This window comes from Calcarisporiella thermophila, assembly GCF_041956535.1.
Source record: "Calcarisporiella thermophila strain CBS 279.70 unplaced genomic scaffold VTP21scaffold_24, whole genome shotgun sequence".
Classification (NCBI taxonomy): domain Eukaryota; kingdom Fungi; phylum Calcarisporiellomycota; class Calcarisporiellomycetes; order Calcarisporiellales; family Calcarisporiellaceae; genus Calcarisporiella; species Calcarisporiella thermophila.
In genome coordinates this window covers 468,480-492,198 of record NW_027192214.1, presented here as the reverse complement: position 1 = coordinate 492,198, position 23,719 = coordinate 468,480, and the positions used below count along the sequence as shown (strand labels likewise).

Genomic DNA, 23,719 nt, shown 5'->3' with positions numbered 1-23,719 from the left:
CAATAGCCGAACTGAATCTGATAGTTGAGATGGCACCATTTTCCACTGCAAGGATTTTGAATCAAGTGTGTGCCTTTGAAGCATTATATTCTTGAATGTTTTATTTGTCTAAAGTTAGCGTTGCGCAATGCACTTGTCAACCTCGTGCGGCTGCAAAAGAGTGTTTTTAATATGATGGCCCGGGCGGTTACATGGACTTCTTTGTTTGCGCCTTATATTGAACGCACGCCAGAATTCTAAAATGGGTTGAACCGGATCCTACGCACCTGACATCCAGATATGCCAACGGGGCTCTCACGATGGCAACTCTGATGCCTTTTCACTATCCAAATCGCAATACAAATGAAAAATGGTACTTTCGGTTGGAGACGTGGTAACGAAGTCGAAGAAAGTCCTCCCATGGGTGTACGTCATCGTTGATGGTCTGACTAACTTTGCCATCAGCGTTATCAAAACCCACTTTAAACCGAACTTTCTAGTTTATTCCGCTCTTTAACTATCTACAATTCTCTCCAGAATAGTGTGACCGTTTTGGACTGCTCTTTCCGGGGAGGAGTGATTAGAAATTTGGGTTTCGATTAGTAAATTAAGAATATTTTGTTTTTTTTTAGTTAAATCACTTGTATTTGTAATTTCTTTCACTCTTCATATTTAGAACATATCCTATTCCACATTATAATGAGAATTTTGGTAAGCTAAGACATAAAACTAGAAACAATGACCGGCTGATTTATTAAAATGGATCCCGTTATGTAGTTAGTTGGTCTAGGCAATTGGTCAATGCCTCGTACTCGGCACAGCATCGGAATGACCTTGATCGATTACCTAGCCGAAAGTCTGGGCACAACATGGCAGATGGATCGACGGTTTCCAGCGGCCATTGCTAATGGATCCACTTATGTACAGATTCAAAGCAATAAAAATGGATCGAAACAAGTGCAGAGACAAAAGAAGCAAAATATAATTGATTTGAGGGCGGCAGGCGATGTTAATTCGCAAAGCTCTAAGTTAACTGAGACATCGGGAGTATCGATTTCGGAGAGTAGAGCCAATGATCCAGTGCTGGTGAATTTCACTCTCGTTAAACCGCGATTATATATGAATGAGAACGGGAAGGCTGTCGCTCGGATTGGTAAATATCCATTTGGTCCTGTGCTTTCTACAGTGGGGAGCTGTCAACTCATCCTACCATATGACAGTAAAAGAGCTCGGATTCGATACAAAGGATGTTGTGGTGCTGCACGACGACTTGGAAAGAGAGCTAGGGAAAATTGGAGTGAAGATGGGAGGAAGTGCAAAGTAAGTTTTTGAAGAATACTGTTGGGCGTTGGAACAAGAAGCGACTAATTGGAACTTGCTTATCAAGTGGACATAATGGTGTCAAATCTATCATTGCTTCTCTCAAAACTGATGTAAGCTCCCCTCTTCACCCTCCCTTCACCCACTCTTTCTCTCCTCTTCTAGCTCGGTTTTCTAACCTCTCACCCTTAGAAATTCACCCGGCTTCGTATCGGCATCGGTCGACCCCCGGCGTCTACCGACGATCGCAGCTTCAACGTGGTCTCGGACTATGTGCTTGGCGAAATCACCTCGGCCGAGATGAGGACGGTCCAGGAGAAAGTGTGGCCGTGGGTGCGAGAGTGGGTAGAGAGCGGAAAATTCGGCAGCAAGCCGGCCCTGTAGACGACCTTGGTCTATTTATCCATCCCTTTCTCTTGTTTCATTCCCGCCGTCATCTGTATATCAAACGTGTGCATACCGTGTAGCAATATATCCCTAGACTGCCTTGTTTTGCTTCGCAAGTATATTTTATTTCTTCTTTGGATTAGAAAAATGCGTAATAAAATGAAAGGAGGAGTAGGGTGAAATGCATTAAAAAGAAAAAAAAAACAAAGCTAATAAATTAAAACTACTCTATTTACAGAATCACAAGTGTCAACAGAAACAAATAAATATATATATGGAAAAGGAAACAATATTAAATGCATTATAGTAAGAAGTGAAATGCGTGCACAAATCCTCACGTTTCATATACACACTGGCCGCGCTCGAATTCCTCAATCCGTAGCCTCAGCCCCTCCAGCTCCTTGAGCCTCAGCGGGGCACACACCCTTAGGATGGCAAGTAAGCGTTCCATCTGACGCCGCGCGTTGCCCCGCTCTCGGGCATGCGGGGAGTCAGTGCACACACGCTTGAACACCTTGAAGGCCACGTTCATGGAATCCGACATCTCGTAGAGCTTGCAGTATTCCTCACAGGCCACCAGTCGGTTCATATACACAATCACGCGGTCTGCACACGTGAGACAGAGCTTATAGGCAGCACGCTCGGACGGCCCAAGGTCCGCCACATCCAGGTCATCGCCACAATACCCCTGCTGCAACGCGCGGATGAATGCGGGCCAGTGAAGCTGTATTTTCACATTGAACAGCGACATCTCGTCCTCCGCCACGGCACGCAGCACCATCCGCGAGACATTTTCCTCCAGCACGTTCACAAAGAGCTCCTGCGGTCGATGCGAGTAGATCTGCACCAATTTCTGCTCCACCGCCTCGACAAAGGCGACTTCGGATTCATAGTCCTTCTCTCTTCGCCTCATCGCCTCCGCCAAGAACTTGAGGGCTCGCGTCTCATAGATGTCGGTATGTAGTCCCATTATAATATCGTAGGTATCATCAGGCAGCGGCCGTGGCTCGTCCTCGGGCCTCAGCTCATCAAAGGCGGGATAGGTGGGGTCGATAACATTGACGGCCACATACTCCATAAACGCTACGCACCAGCTCACTCGGCGGAATTTCTCGATCCACCGGGTGTGGTTGGGATTGTGTACCTCGGAACCAAGGGTCGAGGCGAGATTTTGACGAAGGGAGTTGACGTGCTGGCGTGCGAGCTTTAGGTAGGTGAGGCCGCGGTCCTCGTAGAGGGCGCAGAAATGGAGCGAAATTGCACCAATGCAGGTGGCCAAGGAGGGTTCATCGAAGCGTTCGGACTGGAAAGATTCGATGGAACAAAAGAGTTTTCTTTGTCAATACAACGGCTCTCTGTCAAGGAGAAGGTGGGGATGCACTCACCAGCAGTTCATGGGCTTTGTTCATGGTAAACTTGCCCACTACCGGCATACACTCCCGATAGGAGATGCAGTGCTGGTAGTAGGCATGTCTCACGCTCCATGCAAGCACTGCCCACCACACCAAGGGGTCCAGAGTCCCGTTTTCGTAGTCCTGCAGAAAATCGTCGGGCCGCATGACCCTATATATAAATGGGCATTCTTTGATGAGCCGCAGTAAGCGGTGGACCAACTGCTGGTAGGGTCCGACGGTGCTAACGGTGAGATCGGGCGTTTTCGGGGAGGGTAAGTCGACGGCGTTGTCGTGCATGTGTGCGCCCGCAATCACCGAGGAAAAGAGGCCGAATTCCCGTAAGAAGGTGATGCAAAAGCCAGGCTTCGACTGGCTTGATATTGAAGCATGGCTGGCCGAGGCCGGCTGCACGTTATGAAAGTAGTGAAGGTCGTTCCCAACGCCCAATTGGCACTGCACAAACCGGATGAAATCACTAAAGCTGCTCAAATCCGTCTGGATCGCAAGGCCGTACGGAGTCTTCTCCAGCTTCCAATTTTTTGGCAGCTTCATCTCCTCCTGCAGCTTTCTCTCCTTGGGACATCGGTCCACAGCATTCTCCGTTTTCTTCTGCGACATGCTCTCGCCCCCCTTCCCCTCATTCTTTTTCGCAACTCCCTCGAGCAGAAGGGGGACATAGGTGGTGAATTTGGTGAATTCCCCTTCCAGCTGTTCGACTCGCGAAACCTCCTGGTTGATTCGCTGCACAAACATCCGCATGAATTCAAATGCATCTGTGTTGGCAGGGTAGCGGCACAAAGAGCGGTACTTCCGACATCGCTCGCATGAAGGCAACTCTCTGCTGCACCAAGTCTATCAAATAAGCGCAACATAGCATGATCAATAATTAAAGAAGAATGACATGGGGTAGGCTGCAATGGATGCGGTCCAAGGGAAATCAAGGACGCCGCAAAAGCAGCATGGGCGGTATGCGCCCCAGTGGTAATCACCACCATTGGGAGTAAGACCATGGATCGGATAATACGTACTTTAAGTTTCCGACAATTGTCGCACGCACGAGCGGGGCACAGTCCACGAGGGATGGCCTCCTGCTGGGGCGGCTGGGGCTTGACAAGTATCGTTAGTGTATTGATCGACTGCATAAGATGCACAGGTTCCATAGCATTTCCAACAGAATTCGAAGAGTAGTTAAAAATAAAATAAAGACGGAGAGGATGACGATGACTAAAACCTGGAAAAAAAAAAACTGGCGGTGTATTAGCACAGTTCACTTGTCCAAATTCTGGTGAAAATCGGTTGGAAGTTTCTGTTGTGCGGAGTTTAAAATTTTATGAAAAGTACCATTAATGTATATGCTATATACAATAAAATAACGGGTAGGAAGGAGAGCGCAAGAAAGACAAAAAAAAAAACTAATACAGCAGGCATAAAACACTAAGGTAAGAAGGTTATAAAAAAAAAAGAGCTGGAAGCCATTGAATAAAATAGGATAAGAATGAAACATCCCACCGCATTTTAAAATAGTATTACAATATCTGATAAAGATAGAGCTGGTACAGATAATGATATGTGGGGGGAAGGGAGAATGCACTTGACAGAGGAAAGAGGAGGAATGGAAAATAGCAACTTCTTTTTGGTTTGCTCGCCTCAGTAATCGGCCGTGTTGGTTGATGCAAAGTGGTTCTGCTGCATTCGTTTCTCCAAGACTCGAGGTGATAACTCTCCAGGTATAGGCGGGGGGGTAGGGATCAGGGTCTCCGGGTCGGTCAGTTCATGTGCCTCTTTACTAGCAACCTCAAACAACCGCTTGCCTTCATCGCCCTCCGCACTCTCCTTCTTGATGCCCTTCTCTCCTAGGATGCTTTCAATCAGCTCCACCAGGTAGCGGGCATGCAACAGCCCTTCGGCCGCGCACGCTTGCATCAGCTCTAGGCTTCTCACCAAATAGTCGCGGGCTTCCATGCGAGCCGAGGAATCGGGGCTGTTGGAATAGATTTGCTCGTGCACAACAAAAGCCGTACGCACCGTGTCGGCTTGCTCTGGAATGACACAGAGCTTCCGCTGTGAAACCACCAGAGCGACCAACTTCACGATCCTGTTTGCCGACTGACGACACACCTCATAGGCATGTCGCTCTGCTGCCGTCCAGTGCGACCGGCGCGAGGATCGGGACGCACCCGCAATCAGGCCCATGAAGGTGTTGAAGTGAAGCTGGATAAACACGGCCGTATACGCCATCTCATATTCCAGAATGTATCGAAACAGGGTTGAGGGCAGCTCGTTGACCTCGGCCCTTAGGATGTCCACGCGCATGGCGCTTGGCCGCTTCTTGTCCCAGTCGAGCAACATCCGCTCAAAATCCATCACAAACGCATGCTCCGTCTCGTACTCGGGCTTGCGTTTTTGCATGTCAGCGCATATCTTGAGGGCACGCGTCCCAAATATGTTAATGGGGGTGAAGTTGGTTATTTCCTCGCTGTCTCCTGGGGAAAGACCGGGCTCGTGCTCCGAGAGCAGCGGCTCCAGCAGATACAGGTTCGAAGCGTCCACGAAAACAGCACGGAGAAGCTCCAGTAGCGAAACGGCCCATGCCGCGCGGCGGAACCTCTCCAGGTCCCCGGGCGAGTGGGTTTCCGTGCGCAGATAGTTCACATGCTGCCGTGCTAATCCCAGAAACGGCGACTGGCGCCCCTCATACATCACGCAATAGTGGAGTGCCAGGGCCGCGATGACCGTGGCTATCGATGGCTCGTCAAAACGCTCCTCAAGCAATCGCCGCGACTCTGCAAACGCGAGCGCCCCGAACTCGGCAAGCGAGGAGCGATCTGCCGTGTTGTGTTGGTAGTAGTAATGCCAAGCCGTCCAGGCGAGGACGGCCCATTTGATGAGGGGATCGAGCTGCGGGAAATCCGCAACAAAGCGGCGTGCGTCCATGATTCGATAGAGGAAATCGCACTCTTGGGCGCGAGAGACTAGTGTATGGATCAAGGAGCGGTATCGCCACCACTCGGCGGCCTTGCCCGCCGCCTCATGTTTCACCAGAGCATTCGCCTCCTCGTTGCCGGACGACGAGTAGAGCCCAAATTTCCTAATAAAGGTGATGTGTATCGCCTGCCCACTTCGCCCAGCGGCGGCCCCCGATTTCTTATTTGTTCTCCGCTGGGACCAGATATCCGGCACTCTGATTTTGCCCATCTGCTGTTGCGCAAATCGAATCAAATCATCCACAGTTAATAAATCCGTTTTTATTTGCACCCCTTCGCTCCGCTCTATGATCACCCAGCCCACTGGCAATCCCAGCAATTCCCGAATCCCTCTTTTTGCATTCTCGCTGTCGCTATCGTCATTGCTGATTGTGGCCAGATCCAAATGGGTGCGTGAGGAAAGCTCTGCTTTGATATCACGCCACCGCTGCTCAAGTTGGAGTACACGCCCGCCGGCTTGGTTGACCCGCTGCAAAAAAAGGCGTGTGTAGGTGGATAGATCAGCTTCTCCAGCAGAAGGGTAGAGACACCGAATGTTGAGGTGCCGACATCGGGAGCAAGTTGGCCAGTCGAGGCTACATCGTGCCTAATTCAGTTCGAATGCATAGATTTAGAATGCAGCTGAAATCAAAAATTCAAGATGATTAATACTTTTCGTGCCCTGCACTGCTCGCATGCCTTTGCTGGACACCTTCTCACCCCATCGCCCCGATGGACTACCGTCGGTAAGTTTCCATTCATTTGCTATTTTTTTTTCACAAATATTTTTTCGTATTCTTTCTTTTTATACACAAGAAAAAAAAAATCAGAACGAAATAAAGTAGGAAAAAAAAGCTGAGGCTCTGGGTTTAAGAACCATTTCCGTTTGTGGGGAAATGGGAGACCTCTGGGATATTTTCGGGGATAGCTGGTTAAAACCGTGACTACTTGTGCACGATGTCGATAATCTTTTCACGATTTATCCAAAGAAAGTTCCGGATTGATCACCAAACGAACTAGCGGCCCTTGATCGTATCTGATAAGGGAATGTATAACGTTAACTGAAAATCTTAGATGCACTATTAGAATCGACAGAAAACACAACCTTATCCGTCTTAAAGAGGACCATTGAACGCCTGGTGGATAAACGGGACAGGGCTGATAGAGAGCGAAATATTAAGGGGAACAATTGACATTTAAGGAACAGTAATTAAAGATAAAATCAGGCCAATTACCCTCCCTCTCTTTCTATTGAAAGAGCACAGTTCACCAAGTGTTGGCTTTCCATTTTTTTCTCCTCGGGCTTTTTCCAGCGTCTTCTCATGCCATCTCTTCCCGCGGAACCGCAAAAGTTAGAACATCACTGGACGGTCATGGCATCTTTCTGCGCCTAAAACAAAAATCGGTAAAGGACTTTGAATCGGCCTACGGTGGAGGTGAAATCGTGCTAATCGTTTCAAGCATAGCTTGTGAGGGCGACACTGGGTTCTTAGCACCAAAGGAAAAAATTCAAAAAGTAAAATGCGAAGGAGGATGTGCTATTAGATGCGTTTCCAAAGCTTACATGACCATGAAGCGAAATGGAACTGAGCCGAATTTTCATGTATCAATTTCCCGTGACTTTCGTTCAATCTCAATGTCTCCTGGCATTCAGTTTGTTTTCTATCTTTTACCACTCACCAATTTTACCACTTCGCCCTACCCCGTCAGCGGTTGATCTGGGGGTGTTTTGAGATAAGCCGTTTAGGAAATACAATACACTATAAATGGAGTCACGTGATTTCACTTCGAATGCCCTAGATTTAGTATGGGATATGGTAGGCCATATCGGAGTAGTCATAGAAGGTATGTTTAGTTTCCAAAGACATTTTAAAGAGCAGAGACCTCTGTATAACTTGGGTCAACATGCATTCAACTTCAATTCGAATGAGGCTCAGCCGAAGTGTTGTGCAATAGGGTCACAATATACCCTTTACAGGGCATAACCAGTTTTGACGTACACGGGGCGCATCGAGAATTATTCTCAACCAGAAACAATTGCCTGATCAACGCGTCATCACAAAATAGGTGCTATTCAGTCATTAAGTGGGCCAACAATGCTCTAGCTGCGTGGCTTTCTTTGTCATTATAAGCCACCAAGGCGATCATTATCGCGTTCGATCTGGTGGATTATATTTGACTTTCTCGATATTACATATCACTCCCGGTGTCGATATGTCGTCATCCATGGTCCATATATCGGGTTTGTTGAAGCTATACCAGGAATTTTTCGAACAGTTGGAATGATGGGCAAACAGTCCTATCTGAGGAGCTCTATGAGCATGTGACACAATTTCCGTTGAATTTAGAGTCAAATGTTGTCAACTTCATTAATTATTTATGCGAAGTTGAAAGACGGGAACTGGGAATTCTCCCTCCGTCACAATATCATACGCTTCATTTTGTTTGGTTTAGTATTCCTCTCCCTCCCTTCATCTCCTCGATGCCATGGTCGAGCTACAAGATATTTGTGGTGCATCACCGAATACATGTTTTTGTGAAGGTAAAAGGTGCCGGATAGGGCTTAAGGGATCTTAGTCAGTTACGGTTTCCGGCGAGCTCATCCCTTTTATACACTTGGACGTAAGAATGAGTCTTTTTTTGTTAAGATTTTAGGTTGAACCAGTGGCTTATTTCGATCTTACTCTGATAAGCGACTCTATTTTCACACTCATTCTCTCTTCTTACTCACTTCCCTACCCCTTCCCCTCCCCCAAAAACCCTAGATAAGAACCATAATTATGAGGCCTGGATGGCAAAACTGCATCTCTCCCTGGCGGGAACGAATCTTGCAAACGCGCTCTGCCCCGATTGCCACCTCCCACTTTAATTGCTCGCCCATTGCATCATTTTACTCACTCCATCACACCCATGTGGCCCCCTCACCTTCCGTTACTCCGCCGCACCAATCGCCACCCGCACAGCAGCCCCACCGTCACCGCACCACTCCACACGCTAGCCGTGCCAATTCTCCCTCGCACTTTTACCAATCTCGCGTGCTTGACGAGTACGTATCCCGCCCAGAAACCTATGTCAGCTTGCGGCAGCTCGTCGTCGTTGGCCGGAATCTTACAGAGGATAAGCTGCTTCGCGGCGCAGGGTATGTGCGCTCTGAACTCACTATACGCCTAGCGCATCGTATAAGGGAATTTCAAAATCTCCCGTTCATTGTTTGCACCAACCCTCATTTTGAACTTGTGTACGAGCTCTACTGGACGGCTTTTGATCGGTTACGAAGGGTGAAGCCAATCGAGACGCTGGAGGATAATGATGCATTTTGTGACCTGTTGCGCAATTTACTGCGAGATCATTTAGCCGCTATTCCGCAACTCGCACTCGGGGTGCACGAGTGTGCTGATTACATCCCTCCTGCGCAAATAGATCGTTTCATGAACACAATGCTTCGTTCTCGTATCTCCCGCCGTGTCCTTGCTCAACATCACATTGCGCTGACATCAAGCTTCCGCGATCCTATGCATTGGGAGGGAGGAGGATGCGTTGGAATTGTACACACTCATTGCAACAGTGCAGAGCTTGTTAGTAGGTGTGCTTCTCATGCAAAGCATATATGCCGCGCGCACTACGGGGTCGAACCCCCTGACTGTATTGTTGAGGGCCATACGGGCGCCCATTTCACGTGCGTGCCCGACCACATCGAGTACGTTCTCTCGGAGCTGCTGAAAAATGCGATGCAGCACGTGATAGAAAAGCACTCTGGTCGGGAAGGGAATCCTCCGGTGCGGCATCAAGCTGGCGGGGCAAATGGCGGACCGGATGGAGAGGCACCCTTGGATCCCGCCACATCCCTTGCAAGTAGATTAAGAATGCATGCTGATGGCTCGGATATGCTGTTGCCCGAGTTTTCGCGGTCCGCTAGCGTTTTCACGTCCTCAACGGATGCCTCGAAATCCATGCCCGCTACCTCATGGTTACGAGGAGAGGCCGACCCCCCCTCCACACTGCCGCCTGTGCGCGTCACCATTGCCGAGGGTGGAAAGGATCTTGTGTTCCGTGTATCCGACCAAGGCGGCGGCATTTCAAGAGAGATATACCAGAACATCTGGTCTTATTCTCACTCGGGAAGAAGATTGGGAAACTTCGTCAATGTCCCTCTGGTAAATACCCAAGACTGTTTGATATAGGGTTGGGGAGTGTTTAGCCTCGTGAATACTAAAACATCACCTCATTAGATGGCGGCGACATTGAATGAGCAGGACACCGTCGTCCCTGCGATGCTCCACTTAGGATTCGGCCTTCCGATGAGCAAAGTATACACCGAGTACTATGGCGGTGGTATTCAAGTGCTCACACTGGACGGGCATGGGACGGATGTGTATGTTCGGCTGCCAAAGCTGGGAAATCAGCTGGAGAATCTAAAGGTCGAGGAGGAGCAGAGATAGAGTGCGGTTGGAGGAATTTATAATAACACTCTTTTGGTAATTTTCTCGTTTTTAATTTTCTTATTGATATATTACGATGGCTTCATGTTTATATATTTGATACTTTCTTTTCTTCTTCTTCTTCTTCTTCTTCTTCCTCGATTCAACTTCTTCATATTTGCAAAATGAATATCGCTTTTATTTTTTCTCTTTATCATCTATTTCTTTCCTCTTCCTTCCTCGTATTTTTATTTATATTGCTATTGTAATTGAATTCTACTGTTGAGCGCTAACGGATTCACCCACGTTAGCTTTATTCCTTATATGCTCATATTATATCACCCAACTGTGTCCTACCCTTGGAGGTCGGACAAGATTTTCTGAAATCTAACCCTGGAATCCCATGAGGTTAGTAAATATTCTTGAGAACTGCATTGCATCCGGGAGGAGGGGAAACCTCAACCACTGTTTGAGTCGATAATGGTATCCTCCAGCCCGTGTAGACGAAAAAAATAGGTTTGCCACCAAGTTAAAACTGGTCAAGGCCCATACCCTCTACAGTGGCCTTTACATTTTTTAGGGCAATCTTTTTATTCCCTAACCTGTGTTGAATTTTAACAGGGGGTAATCCGCATGTATAAGGGATATCAACGTTTGTGAGTCCCCTGTCCTCAGTGTAAGATGATATTGTAATCAAGTTGCAAACCATTGAGTTATATATGAATACTATATGCTTTTCCCTGAACTTGGGTTGGAAAAAAAATCCCAGACAAGACAGCATCTACTTGTGAAAGACTTGCATATTCAGAAATGAATAAAATTCACTAGTTCACACCTGGATTTCAATATGGATTATGCTAATGTTTCGACACATGTACATAGGCTAAATCATGCAGGACGAATACACACTGATGCGGATATCGGCTTGCCACCCGCTGTTCCTTAACACTTCCAGAACATAGGTTACCCTCTGCAATTCCTTGCAATAATATATATGTTTTACGCGAAAAATGGGCACCTTCTCGCGACATTATTTTCATAAGCTAGTTCCACCATTGATTGTTCATTCGCTATCATTCCTTTTTCGTCGCTAATGGGGGATCCAACCAAAGATGTAGATTACATCCTTTCCTTTTCAATATAGGGGTCGTGGCGGAACAGTCCACGCACAAACGGATTTATGCCAGATGTAAAACTTATTCCCATTTTTAAATCTCACTTCCGATTCAAGATGAATCGCGGATAGTAAATGAAGTATCCATTGCAGGTTTTAGTTTCCTCACCCAGTCAGCCCCAATCTGACACCCCACGACACAGTGGGCATGCACAGAATTCTAATGGTTGCAACGTAACCTTAATTCATCCCTTTCTACACCAACGCAACTGAGAGTCTCCTATTTGCCGGAGAGTTTCTTGCCTAGGCTAGAATGCCAAAAGAGGCGGTTATTAACTCTTAATTACCAGGAAAAATTATTACTAAGCCGGCGAGACTAATGAAAGCAGTTTAAACATGGAATATTAAAACCTTCTAAGAAAATTGCCAACGTGGAGTTGAAAATTTTCCCAAAGTACAGGCCGATATTAACTGGTAACACTACCATAGAGTCTCTTGTACACCAATTTTGCCATGGTATAGAGATTTTGACACTCTCTCCCTCCCCTTTATTGAAGTCACATTCGCGCATATAAAGAGAGCAACTCGCTCTTGGTAACAGTTCAATATGGAGTTGTCATCAAAACTGGCTTCTGATATACGGGCCAACCACAAAAGTAATGGATCGAAAACTCTCACCCCAGTGAGGTCCTGTAATCGATGTCGAGGTTTAAAGGTACTTGCGAAATCCCAGGAGTGCATTTACACCCCTGTTTTGCTCCACTACAGTCTCCCGCCCATCCCCCTCAAGTCTCCCATCTCACTCTTTGTGTTGTAGGCGTTTTGTAATCGCGGCTGGCCTTCATGTGATAGATGCATCCGCCAACAGCATAAATGCATTTATCCAAGCAATGAGACGGCCTCCGAGTTTTTGCGGCTCTTCTATCAGCGTCTTTCGCTAGAGAAGGCTCGGGTGGAATCCGTTGAGCAGGACTTACGGCGTCTGAAGAAGGACCAGTTCGCCTCCCTACTTATTGAGTCTCCAAAGGCCCCGTTGTCATTGCCGAAGATCAATCTGCCCATCGAAACCCCCATTTTCGATGAAGAGATGAGAGCATGGACAAAATGTCTACCAAAGGGTTGGAATTTGGTGCGGAGTTGTACCGGTGGATGGGGTGTCCAGACGGACCTGGTGTGTGTCCGGGATTTGTACTTGCTTTTGCAGAGATTCAAGGAGAATCGCAGGACTCAGGAAAATCAGCGAGAGAACAAGCCTCCCTTGAAGGAGACCTCGCACATACTCGTGAGACAGTATGGGCTTTATTCCGTCTCAGAAGCGTCTGTGGCTGGTCGATCGATCTTTACTCCGGGTAAAGTGGCCAAGGAACTCAAACCCGAGCTGGGCTTGAAGGAGCTAGAAGCTCAACTCGAGACCCTGATAACGGAGTGCCCGTTCCTATACCGTTTCCTGAACCCAAAGGAGTTCATTGATAGCTGTAGGCAAAATAGTATAGACCCTCAAATTCGATCGGCAATATTGGCTTGGGCTGCCAACCATGCAATATACCTACACCGATGGGATGGAATCATGGTCAAAGAATATGCTGAGCAGCACACTGAGCAGACTAAACACTTTTTAGTAAGTCGCCTCCCCTCCTCCCCTAATGAACGCGATAGATACGCTCATCACTACGTCACCCTTTACACCCCAACCCCCCTCCCCCTTCCCTGTGCCTTTCTCTTACTTTCCCTCATATCTTCTGTTGGTTCTAGGTGCTTTTATTTGACATTCGCGTCTGACCTTCTCATTCCTCACTCTTACCCCCCTCTAGGATGCCAACTTTGATGAGCCCAACGTGGCAACCGTGGTTGCCTCCATAGCTTTGTACCATATATGCATATATCGGTCCTGTTTAAACACCACCTTCATCAATATCGCGCGGCAACACGTGGACACACTGCGGAGTCAGAACTACGAGTCCACTCACTCTCCCCTGGAGGCCGAAAAGTTTCGCCGCTTAGCATGGGGCGTAGCCTACACGGAGGTGGTTCTGCGGAGCTACATCGACCCGAGCTATCCACTGGTGAGCCTCAAGCACCTGTCAGCCGAGCATGAGCCCAGTCTGCTGCCGAACGAATCGATAGACATGGCGCACGCTATCACGGCAGATGTATACGCTGTGCGCGCCTTTTCCACCTTTCTACGCATGCTTCCGAAGATGCCGTCGGATTTTATCCTTTTGTATCAAATCATGCGCCACTTTATCGAGGGGCGGCCCGCCTGGATCCATCAGCGCATGCTGACGTCACAGAGTAATATTGCATTCCGGTATGAAATGAATTTTCACCTCGCAGTTATATGGGCGCGCCTGCGTGTCCTCGTGGTGATCATGGATCTCCCCGGGATAAAGGAGGAGGTGCTGAGTGTGCTCGCCAACTTAGAGGTGGTCCTGGAGAAGGCGTTGAGCGTGGAGGACATCTGTCTGATCTGGGAGCACTGCGATGCGCTCCACCAGGCCTTCTTGGTATACAAGCGCTTTGCAAGTTTCCCCCAGTACAAACCTAGGGTGATTGCGTTCACAAAGCAGCTGAAGGAATTGCTACTACTCTGTGGAGAGATGCAGCAAATCAAGACCCTGTGGAGGGAAGTGGACGACTTTCTCGCCTCCGCCGCTTGAGCACGCCTCCAATCTGTACAAATTCTGCAAGCAGCATTCACCGCATGTTTCCGTTTCAATTCCTCGTGCATCCTTTATTTTATAATTGCTCTTCTATTTCACCTCAGGCTGTTCTACCAATGGTTGAGTTCTTGCAAATTCATACATTTTTAATACAATCCACTTTCAGCATTCCTACTCAAATAATAGCCTTATTTCTTCTACAGAGTTTAAAATGAAAACAAAAAAAAACTGAAGGATGTCCAATATTATGTATATATTATATCGAGGAGGAAATAGATTGATGTTGATATTTTAGGGGCAGTAAATAAAAAAAAGCCAAGAGAGAATAGGGTAGTGGAGGGGAGTATATAGCACATGAAATAAACGAATTTTTAGAAAGCAAAAGATTTATGTGACATTAAACAAGAACAATCGAGGGGGATGGAGGGAGAGAGGAGAGGGGACGGGGGTATGTGGATGGGAGAGCAGGCAAGGGCGAAATAAAGGGGCTACTAGTGTACCTTTGTTCATAAACCAATAAATAATGCAAGTTTCCTGCGGAGCCCATCCAACAAGGGGATTTCCGAGGGTTTGATCGTTTGAAGCATCTCGAATAAGCGCCGGGCACTCTCGCGGTCACCAAAGATCGCATGCATGTTGTACAGCGCACCGAGCGAGTCAGCCAACTCCGACAAGATGCAAATCTCGTCCGACGTGACGGCAATGCGCACGGCCTCAAGCAGATCGCGGGAGGCACGGAGGCAGATGCGATGGGCCTTTTGTTGGGCCTCGGTCCACGTTGAGACCTGCGGCCCCTCACGCAACCCATCCAGTACCAGCGGGAGCTGCAGCTTAATCCAAGCGGCATAGCATCCCAGCTTCCACTCGACGCGCAGGCGGGAGACGCTGTGCCTGCACCCTGCGGCCTCGTTCTTCGCAAGCATCTGCATCCCTTCCCGAAACCCTTCGTTAAAGAAAGCCTGGGTGTCCTCGACAAATGCCTCTTTCGAGAAGAACTCCTCTTTCCGGCGCAGTCTGCGGATCAAGCCATTCAGCGCGCGGATGATTTGCATGTCCTCACAGACGTAGGTCTTGAGCTCAGGGCAAGCCACACGCTTGGCGAGGAGGGGCCACCATTCGTCCTCAAACTCGAGATTGTCAAGGAAGGTGGGGTCGACGAAGGTGGCGTAGGTATGCTCCATAAGAGTGATGGTGAGAGTCGCACGCAATAAGCGGAGCGTTTCTGGGCGCAGTGGAGTCAGCGGTTCACTCCAGAGGAGCAGAGAAGCATGCTGGCGAGCAAGTCTTAAATAGTCAGGGCGTCTGTCTTCATAAAGAGTATAATAATGCAAACAAATGGAGGCAAGCACCGTTTCCAGGGAGGACTGATCGAAATTCTCCTCCTAGTATATATATGAAAGGATAGAATGGACTTAGCATCATCGGTCGACTGAGGTCAATGGGAGAGGTTGTGGGATAGGTGGATGGGAGGAGATGGAGGAGATGGAGGAGGAGGAGGGAGAAGTGTACAATATCTTACCAGCAGACAGCGTGCGTTCATGTAGGCAAACTCCGAGTACTCCACAATCAGCTGTCGACACTCTGCAGAGAAGCTATGCTGGAAATAGGCGTGCCTTGCCGTCCATGCCATCACCGACCACCACACCAAGGGGTCGATTGTATTATTCGTGTACTCCGCGATAAACCAGTCTCGGTCCATTACGCGTAGAAAGAATGTGCAGCCATCAGCGATTAGGCGCACTAAATCCGCCACAATCCTTTTATAGCGGTTTCCCATGGACAGTTGTGAGATTGGACTTGGGGGGAGAAGAGCGCCCTTCTCCTCCGGCGGCGAATATATACCGTGCTTCCACACGAAGGCGAGGCGGAACTCGCGCCGGTCCGGCTGCAGGCCATAAATAATACTGCCCAGCCCAAACACACGCCCCTCGTTTGGAACGTAACTCTTCCCCTGGAGCTGCTGTACAAACCGCACCAAGTCGGCATGGTTTCTCAGATTCGTGTGCAAACTCAACCCGCTGGCTGTCCTGGTGACCCTCCAGTTATTGCGCAGCAAGATCTCGATCTTTTCCTCGTTTTCTCCCTCTAGAGGTTTATCTTCCGTCGATACGCTTGCTTGTGAGGATGTGTCGGCGGGGGAGTGAGACAGCTGGCAAGCCAGGTATGATTTCTCGTCTTGGAATCGCTTCCACTCCGTCTCGAGCAGATCGGTACGGGTCTTCTCCTGGTTGATACGCTGGAAAAAGATTCGCAAAAACTCGGATACGTCCGACTTTATCGAGTAAGTGCAAGGAAGCGATAGTCGCTTGCATCGATCGCAGACTGGAAATCTGCGGCTGCAATAAGTCTATCGAAGTTCAGCAAAACATGCTCGAGTTAACCTCACCATTCAATCCATTGAGCCAACAAAGCCGGCTAAAAGAAAATGTGAATTTCACAGAAGGGCCGATATGGCTGCTCTACCTTTAGTTTTCGGCACACATCGCAAGAATGGGCGGGGAGGGTGGATAGGTCTGAACTGGTTTGTTTGCTTGAATTTTGCTTTGGCTGTGGCTTCTGAGGCTGGTTGCTGCCTGCGACTGGAGAATCGCAGAGCGAGGATGGTGCGGCAAGGAAGAAACCTAGGGGTGATTCGGTGAATACGATGGGACAGCTCTTAGTAGTGTTGCGTGGTTGCCGCTTTGTCGTTGCCACAGTATGACGCATCAAGGGCGCAAGGATATGGCTGACTTAAATGACCGGTGCCAGAGTGAAAAATAACGAGACAAATGCAAAAAGAAAAAAAGGCGCGTCTTGATCAATGAGAGGGAGTGAGCATTTTAGAAGGGCAGTCAACTGGATTATGACACAAGGGGAGGATAAAGAGGACACAAGCGTGAAAGAAGGGGATTCTGGATTGATTAGGTTAGGCCTTCCCTAAAATCAGACCAGAAATAGCATGCCACATTCCGCGAATGGGATACCGTTCGCATTCAGATCCATTACCATATATTTCCTCTCACATCTCCTCTCCACAATTCACCGCCACAGCATGCAATAAGCGGCTTTTTCGTCCTAGTGCCCTAAGCCTGTTCCGCCTTCGACATTGGGGGGGAGGGGAAAGAAGGAGATGATGGGACATGATGATGCATGCTCGCACGTGCTTAGCTCAGTCCGGCTGTCAAGTTTGGATGAAACCTGTGAGAAAGTTTGGGCACGGCAATGAGCGGGGAGAGCGCTCGAGGTGCTGGCGAACTGCGCCATGGGCAACTGCGCGGCTATTTTAAGCGCGGGGATGCTCTCTGTCCATTCAGTTACCGAAATGGCCTCGTCTAGTTTGTCAAAGACTATATTAAATCCATTCCCTCGACTAGTGATGCGAAAATTGCCATGGCCTGCGTTAATGCTCCGAGGGCCTTATTTTTTCATTTCTGTGGTCCTTGTTCCAGGTTTGCCCACCATTCAGTTTCAGAATTTTGCCCACGGACTTGGCTGATCTAATCTTCACACCGTTGCACGGCTATACTCCTTTATCCCTAGCAAACTACCCCCTCCTTCACCTCTTTAATAGTCCTCGCTTGCACACCTTCTTCTCCCGTTCTCCTTTTCTTGCTGCTCCCCTTCTCCTTTTAGTATTTTACCAGGTTAGATCTAGAACACTTCCTGTTCTTTTAGTTCTCCTATACTGCCAACCCTTTACGCTCTATACTCGCGCACGATTCTTTCAATGATAAGAAATAACAATGGGTATGTACTAGCAGTTTAATAAGGGGAGAGGAGCCTGGTAAAACAGCTACTGACAACTGTGCTAGATAAAGTATTCCTCACTCGTTCTAGAGATCTAGCCGATGGCGAGCAGAGCCCCAGTGGCTCTACTAGATTATTCCCCGCCTCCCCCACCTATACTTCTTTACCCAGGGGAGGTGCAAGAATTCTAAAAGTTTCCCCTGGTGACCAAGCGGTCGTCTCGGCTGCTCCTCAGAGAGCCAGCGTATTAACCAGCCTCAAGCCGAGCTTGGACGATGCCGACGACGAGGAGATCGAAGCAGTGACCGCCCAAGTCAATCCTCTCAACTTGGGTCATAGCAGGCCCCATAGCGCCCTTGCATCGGAAGGAACCATGCCTTCTCTCACGGCGGAAGTGTCCTCGCCGCATTCCACCCCGGTCAAGGTGGTCTATGCCACCGTCGATGCTCCTGCCAGCAACTCCACCGTGAACTCCACCGTGATTAGCCCGCCACCAGCCGTATCAACCCCAAATCCATCACCAAGATCCACGTCTGCGCTTGCCTTACTCTCCACCGTCATTCCCGCAGCTGTAGCGGCGCCCGGCTCTCCGCAGACCAACCCAAATCCAGAATGTCAAATGGATTCATCGACGAATCGCCTCGGTTGCCCGGATCCCAACCGGTATTGTGACCTGATCTCGAAAAGGTGCCTACTCAAGCAGCAGCTGAAGGCCAACTGCACCCTGGATATACATTGTTTAAGCGGCCGCTGTAGTTGGGGAGCATGCAATCCCCCCTTAAATGCTAACTCTGCGAATTCAAGAAGCGACCCCAATTCCCAAACGTTTTTGATCGTGGGTGTCGTCCTTGGTGGCCTCATTGCTCTCGGATTGTTGGCATTTGGCCTTGGTCGGACATTTGTACGCAGACGCCGTTCCAAAGATGAATTAGCGGCTATACCCCGTAACAAGAGAGGGGGCAATGGTAATCATGGGGATCTGAGCTACTACAGACCCTCTCGGCTTCGCTCCCTGCGCCTCAAGAAATCGAGGATATCCGGGCCAGTAACCGCCCCGGTTCCGCCTCCAGCCATGGCCACCTCCACGTTGTCGGAGGCACGCGCAGCGCCAGGGCAACCCTACCGAGAGGACGAGCTCCTGGGGGGATCGGTAATCCCCTCACCAAGCCCTGCACGGCTAGAGCTTCCTCACATCAACGAGTCTATAGGAGATGAATTTCAATATCTGACCAACCCTGTCTTCAGCCCCTCGCGCGAGAGCGACCGACACATATACGCAAAGTCCTTTTTCGAGTCCAAAGACTGGGCACAGAGCCCTCCGCAGTACGAGTCCGTCTACGGGTTCCCGGGCGAGAAGACTTTGCCAACGCACTCTTTGAGTGCCACGAGCGGTGCTTCGTCTGGCACTCTAGGCGCGGCGATCGCGTCGTCCTCCTACAGGGTCAGCGCAGGCGCAACCTCCACACTGACCTCAAATCAGGAAAGAGATGTGGCTCTGTCCTCCTTCTACCAAGACCAGCCCTCGCAGCCCCAGTCTTTACAAGGCGACTTGGATTCGAGGCTCATGCCCCCGGAAGCCGGGATGGCGAATGAGGCAAGGGCGCCGGCCCAGATCGTGGATGCATACTACGTGGAGGGCCTGAGGGATAGCCGAGAGGGAAGCTCGTTTTCAGCGCGGGATCGAGACAGCCTGTCGGGGAACGACGCGAAGCCCATCTCGGATTACTACGAGGAGGTGGTGGCGGACGAGGATGGAGCGGCTGCCCCTGCGCCGACCCAATACCGGATGCACTCGATGTACTCGGTCGCCACCTCGAATGGGTTTGGGAGTGGAAACGACATCCCCATCCCGCTGCCCTCCTCCCCCATCCCTAACCAGCTCCATCCGGACTACCCGTCCCTGACGCGAGAGAGCAGCTTCACTTCGAAGGCATCTGGTGAGTGGCAGGCGCCCATCTTTAGGCGCTTGCAGCAGGAGAGGAGCCATGGGACGATTGTGGCTCCAATGCCAACCAGGGCAAGATATACAGAGGAGATGCGACCTGCGTTTATCTCGGAGGATGAAAACCACCGTCGCGACTGGATTTGAGTCGATATCCGTCGAGCCAGGCACGCCAACGCCGTACAGTAGTTTTTCTTCACTCTATTGTCGACTGTATACTCTACCGCTCTATTAGCGTTTTACATACTGATGATCTTGTAAATTTATTAGCAATGGTTTGATTTGGCATACTAAACATGACAGTCTGCATTTTCGCTTCCGTTCAAAAGAGCACTTACGATCATAAATAGTGTGAAAGCTTACATTCAAAATATAAAGGGCCAATTGGAATTATGAACCATTTTATATGAGGACAAGGGTGGGAGAGTGGGGAGGGAGATAAACAGCATCGAGAAACTTTTTATACTACTCCAAAGTAGACCATGACTAGTTCTTCATCGCCAGTCGCAATAACTTCATGCTCCTCCCCCGGCTCCACTGCCAAGAAAGTACCGGCTCTCACCTCATGCCACTTGCCATTAATTCCAAAGCGGCCCTCTCCTCGCTCTATGTAGAAAATCTCGGTCATATCCGAGTGCGTGTGAGGCTCCACTTTTTGTCCCGGGCGCATGCTGGTTCGAGCGAACTGAGTTAAATTAGGGACATCGCCTGCTTTTAGAAACACCTAGATGTATATAAGGATGGTCATCAATAAAATGGATGAAGGAGAACAGGAATGGAACCATGCGTGAGACTGACTTGTTTCTTGAGATCCTGATCGTGTGAAATGCTCTGAAAAGGGAGGCTTTGTAGGGTAGATATCTTCATTTTGGAGTTGTTTATGAATCCAAGGGCAGTATGAAAATAAAAATTCAATATCCATCCAATTCCTTTTTTATACCTTGGCTCGAGAACACCGCGCAAATTGCGTAAACCTCGGCACTCTCTTGCAAGACCTCTACCATCCCGCTGCCATAAAGCCTTTTGAGGAAAAAAGGGCCAGATAAGGATGCCTAGTCGATCCCCACGTTGGCTTGACTCACGCTCGAGCCTAAGGCGTCATCACTGCCAGCTCTAGCATGGATGACCAGTTTTGTATCGGCTCGATTGTACTCGTCAAATTGTATCGCTATGCTCCCCCCATGAATCGCTAGGGCCTATAGAATGGGAAAGAGGCGAGGGAGATGTGCGGCTGTGGACAGACTACCCACGGGATGGCGGTGTCCTCTTTAGTAGGGTATTATACCCAGCCTCGTAAGGGAACCGTTCAGCCTTGGTAGCATCCAAAAGTGGAGGAAAATCCTCAAAAGACTCGGCATGTTTCCGCCCAAGATCCCCTCTAGGAATTAAGGCGAGTTTATTCTCATTACAAAACATTAAAATAAGCATATTAAAAATATAATTTCTTTTTGAAAACAAACGCTGAGTAATTTTGACTTTGTTGTTTGTGCGACATGCGCTCCATTAGGTTCAATTATTTAATGTGGCTCTCTTCTCTCTACGAGCTCTCACTCCCTTTGCCAATTCCTCTAGCATCGTAATGGTGGTGTCCCATCCAACACAGGCATCGGTGATGGATTTGCCGTACTCCAGAGCTTGTGGGCCTTCCGGAGGGACGTCCTGCCGGCCCTCCTTCAAATTCGATTCGATCATGATCCCAACGATGGAGCTCTCTCCTGCCGCGATCTGCTCAGCTAGGCATTTTGAGACGAGGGGCTGATTCGTGTGCTTCTTCTGGCTGTTTCCGTGGCTGCAGTCCACCATGATCCGCTCGGGCAATTTCGTCTTGGCAATGGCGGTCTTGGTTTCCTCTATGTGTTGGCTCTCATAGTTCGGCCCCTTGTTGCCACCGCGAAGGATGACATGGCAGAGATCATTGCCACGAGTCCTGGTAATGGCAGCAAGGCCGGCTTTGGTGACGCCAAGGAAATGGTGCGGATGCGCTGCGGCACGGATGGCATCTAATGCGATGCCTACATTTCCGTCGGTTCCATTTTTGAATCCTACAGGGAAAGAAACACCGCTGGCGAGCTCACGATGAAGCTGGCTCTCGGTGGTGCGTGCACCGATGGCGCCTGTAAGTTAGAAAGAAAGCCATGCATAAGTTGAATTGAAATTTTTATTGGTGTGTGTACAATGTATGGGAGGCTTGATCGACTTACCCCAACTGAAGAGATCTCCAAGGAATTGCGGCGAGATAGTGTCGAGCAATTCACATCCGACAGGCATGCCGATATTAGTTAAATCGCAAAGGAGTTGTCTTGCGATACGGAGGCCCTTGTTAATCTGGAAACTACAAACCATGGGGGTTAAGTAACAAGCTCTCTCTCTGCTCTTCGCCAAATTTCCCTTTCAGTTACCTTCCGTCAATGTGCGGGTCATTGATCAATCCTTTCCAACCCACCGTTGTCCGTGGCTTCTCAAAGTAGGCCCGCATTATAATTAACAGATCGTCCGCAAGAATATCTGCTTGCTCTTTTAACCGCTTTCCTATCAATATGAAGCAGTGGTTAACAAATGAATACCTGTGGGATGAGATCTCCTCCCCTCCCCTCCCTTGAGCACATCTGGAGCTTACCATATTCTTTGGCAGCCTCTACATCGTGGATAGAGCACGGCCCTACCACTACAATGAGGCGATCGTCCTCGCCTCGAATGATTTGGGCAGCCTGCTGGCGTGCCTCGGATACGACCTTTTTTGATGTAGCGGACTAGAATTACCAGGAATACTCTTGTTAGCACCGGATTCAAAGGCGAGGTTGAGCCTGATGGTTTTTACCAAAGGATATTCTTCTTGCAGAATCTGCGGAGGAATTAATGGGTCGTAGCCCATAATACGCAGGTCGTCGAGGTATTCGACATCCTCAGAGTCCTTGCTGCCATTCTTGTTCACGATTGGGATGGGGGCGGTCTTGTTTTCTGCGGGCGGAGGCATTGTAGCTGGTGTTTGTGAAGGAGATGGAGAGTATGGAGGAAAGTGAATGGGAAGTAGCAATAGTGCTGCTGGCTCTCGGATTTCTAGGGAGTAGTGTGTTTATGAACCAGATTTTTTTAGACTCAGACATTTTGTGAGTCAAGTTGAATTCATTTTTAGTGGACGATAGAGATAGCCCTGAAGGTGATAAGATTGAGCCTAAATCAGGCTATTGGCGGCTCAAATTGAGGCCCAGTTCTTTGGGAAGGGGTCCTGTCGTTGAGCGGCGTGTTTAGTCAGCAAACAGCTGGGCAGTCGCTCCAACGTCCGCTCGGAATGCGGCCCTACAGCGGCCGGTGCCGGTGATGGAGGAGCAGAGGGCCCGCGGGCATCTTGAGGCAAGTCATACCAAGCGTTACCTAAAGTCAAACACGGGCAAAGTCGCGAAAATCTCCTCACAAGCTCCCAACTCTCCATCGCCTTTACGGGCAGTGATCTTTATCACTCCTATTTGACAAGTGTAAGGATTCGAAACTGCCGGCGAGGGAGGGGTGAACTTGGTTGCGCGAGGCACCAAGTCTTAAAAAAAGCGCCGATATATTGATCCAAAGAGTCTGAAACCCTTCTTATTACGTGCCTATTCCCCTTTTATCTAGCCAAGCATCAGTCAAGTTTGGAGAGCAATTTTGCTTGAGCTAATTGCAGCGGTCAGCCACTGCTGATGCTAAACGCCATGTCCAGCTAGCTGCGCCCTCGAGGGGGCACCATCCAAATTTCCCCCCTTTTCGCGCTCGGCATCCTTCTCCGAACATATGGGAGATTCCAAGCCTGAGCAGACATACTGGATTTAGAAGTTAAAGAAT

At 49.1% G+C, this 23,719-nt stretch overlaps 9 protein-coding genes across 9 annotated transcripts; 4 read left to right on the top strand and 5 right to left on the bottom strand.

Annotated features, from left to right (window-relative positions):
• Window positions 1-678: 678 nt before the first annotated feature.
• Window positions 679-1,683, top strand: VTP21DRAFT_5984 (uncharacterized protein; the record flags this gene model as incomplete). Its single annotated transcript, XM_069396564.1, has 5 exons — window positions 679-690; window positions 757-1,132; window positions 1,200-1,299; window positions 1,367-1,412; window positions 1,492-1,683. The coding sequence occupies 5 exons, from the start codon at window positions 679-681 to the stop codon at window positions 1,681-1,683; spliced, it is 726 nt and encodes a 241-aa protein (XP_069247639.1).
• A 337-nt stretch (window positions 1,684-2,020) lies between these two features.
• On the bottom strand, window positions 2,021-4,240 carry VTP21DRAFT_5983 (uncharacterized protein; the record flags this gene model as incomplete). The annotated part of the gene is made up of 3 exons (XM_069396563.1): window positions 2,021-2,989; window positions 3,072-3,932; window positions 4,109-4,240. The coding sequence occupies 3 exons, from the start codon at window positions 4,238-4,240 to the stop codon at window positions 2,021-2,023; spliced, it is 1,962 nt and encodes a 653-aa protein (XP_069247638.1).
• Window positions 4,241-4,727: 487 nt separating this feature from the next.
• VTP21DRAFT_5982 (uncharacterized protein) lies at window positions 4,728-6,805 on the bottom strand (the record flags this gene model as incomplete). Its single annotated transcript, XM_069396562.1, has 2 exons — window positions 4,728-6,650; window positions 6,716-6,805. 2 exons carry the CDS (start codon window positions 6,803-6,805, stop codon window positions 4,728-4,730), a joined length of 2,013 nt encoding a protein of 670 aa, XP_069247637.1.
• A 2,018-nt stretch (window positions 6,806-8,823) lies between these two features.
• Window positions 8,824-10,482, top strand: VTP21DRAFT_5981 (uncharacterized protein; the record flags this gene model as incomplete). Its single annotated transcript, XM_069396561.1, has 2 exons — window positions 8,824-10,197; window positions 10,273-10,482. 2 exons carry the CDS (start codon window positions 8,824-8,826, stop codon window positions 10,480-10,482), a joined length of 1,584 nt encoding a protein of 527 aa, XP_069247636.1.
• A 1,700-nt stretch (window positions 10,483-12,182) lies between these two features.
• On the top strand, window positions 12,183-14,232 carry VTP21DRAFT_5980 (uncharacterized protein; the record flags this gene model as incomplete). The annotated part of the gene is made up of 3 exons (XM_069396560.1): window positions 12,183-12,290; window positions 12,393-13,193; window positions 13,387-14,232. The coding sequence occupies 3 exons, from the start codon at window positions 12,183-12,185 to the stop codon at window positions 14,230-14,232; spliced, it is 1,755 nt and encodes a 584-aa protein (XP_069247635.1).
• Window positions 14,233-14,741: 509 nt separating this feature from the next.
• On the bottom strand, window positions 14,742-16,941 carry VTP21DRAFT_5979 (uncharacterized protein; the record flags this gene model as incomplete). The annotated part of the gene is made up of 3 exons (XM_069396558.1): window positions 14,742-15,617; window positions 15,755-16,582; window positions 16,699-16,941. The coding sequence occupies 3 exons, from the start codon at window positions 16,939-16,941 to the stop codon at window positions 14,742-14,744; spliced, it is 1,947 nt and encodes a 648-aa protein (XP_069247634.1).
• Window positions 16,942-17,957: 1,016 nt separating this feature from the next.
• On the top strand, window positions 17,958-20,050 carry VTP21DRAFT_5978 (uncharacterized protein; the record flags this gene model as incomplete). Its single annotated transcript, XM_069396557.1, has 2 exons — window positions 17,958-17,961; window positions 18,027-20,050. The coding sequence occupies 2 exons, from the start codon at window positions 17,958-17,960 to the stop codon at window positions 20,048-20,050; spliced, it is 2,028 nt and encodes a 675-aa protein (XP_069247633.1).
• Window positions 20,051-20,363: 313 nt separating this feature from the next.
• On the bottom strand, window positions 20,364-20,770 carry VTP21DRAFT_5977 (uncharacterized protein; the record flags this gene model as incomplete). Its single annotated transcript, XM_069396556.1, has 2 exons — window positions 20,364-20,627; window positions 20,702-20,770. The coding sequence occupies 2 exons, from the start codon at window positions 20,768-20,770 to the stop codon at window positions 20,364-20,366; spliced, it is 333 nt and encodes a 110-aa protein (XP_069247632.1).
• Window positions 20,771-21,412: 642 nt separating this feature from the next.
• Window positions 21,413-22,877, bottom strand: VTP21DRAFT_5976 (uncharacterized protein; the record flags this gene model as incomplete). The annotated part of the gene is made up of 5 exons (XM_069396555.1): window positions 21,413-22,017; window positions 22,105-22,235; window positions 22,303-22,432; window positions 22,521-22,653; window positions 22,722-22,877. 5 exons carry the CDS (start codon window positions 22,875-22,877, stop codon window positions 21,413-21,415), a joined length of 1,155 nt encoding a protein of 384 aa, XP_069247631.1.
• Between the last annotated feature and the right edge of the window lie 842 nt (window positions 22,878-23,719).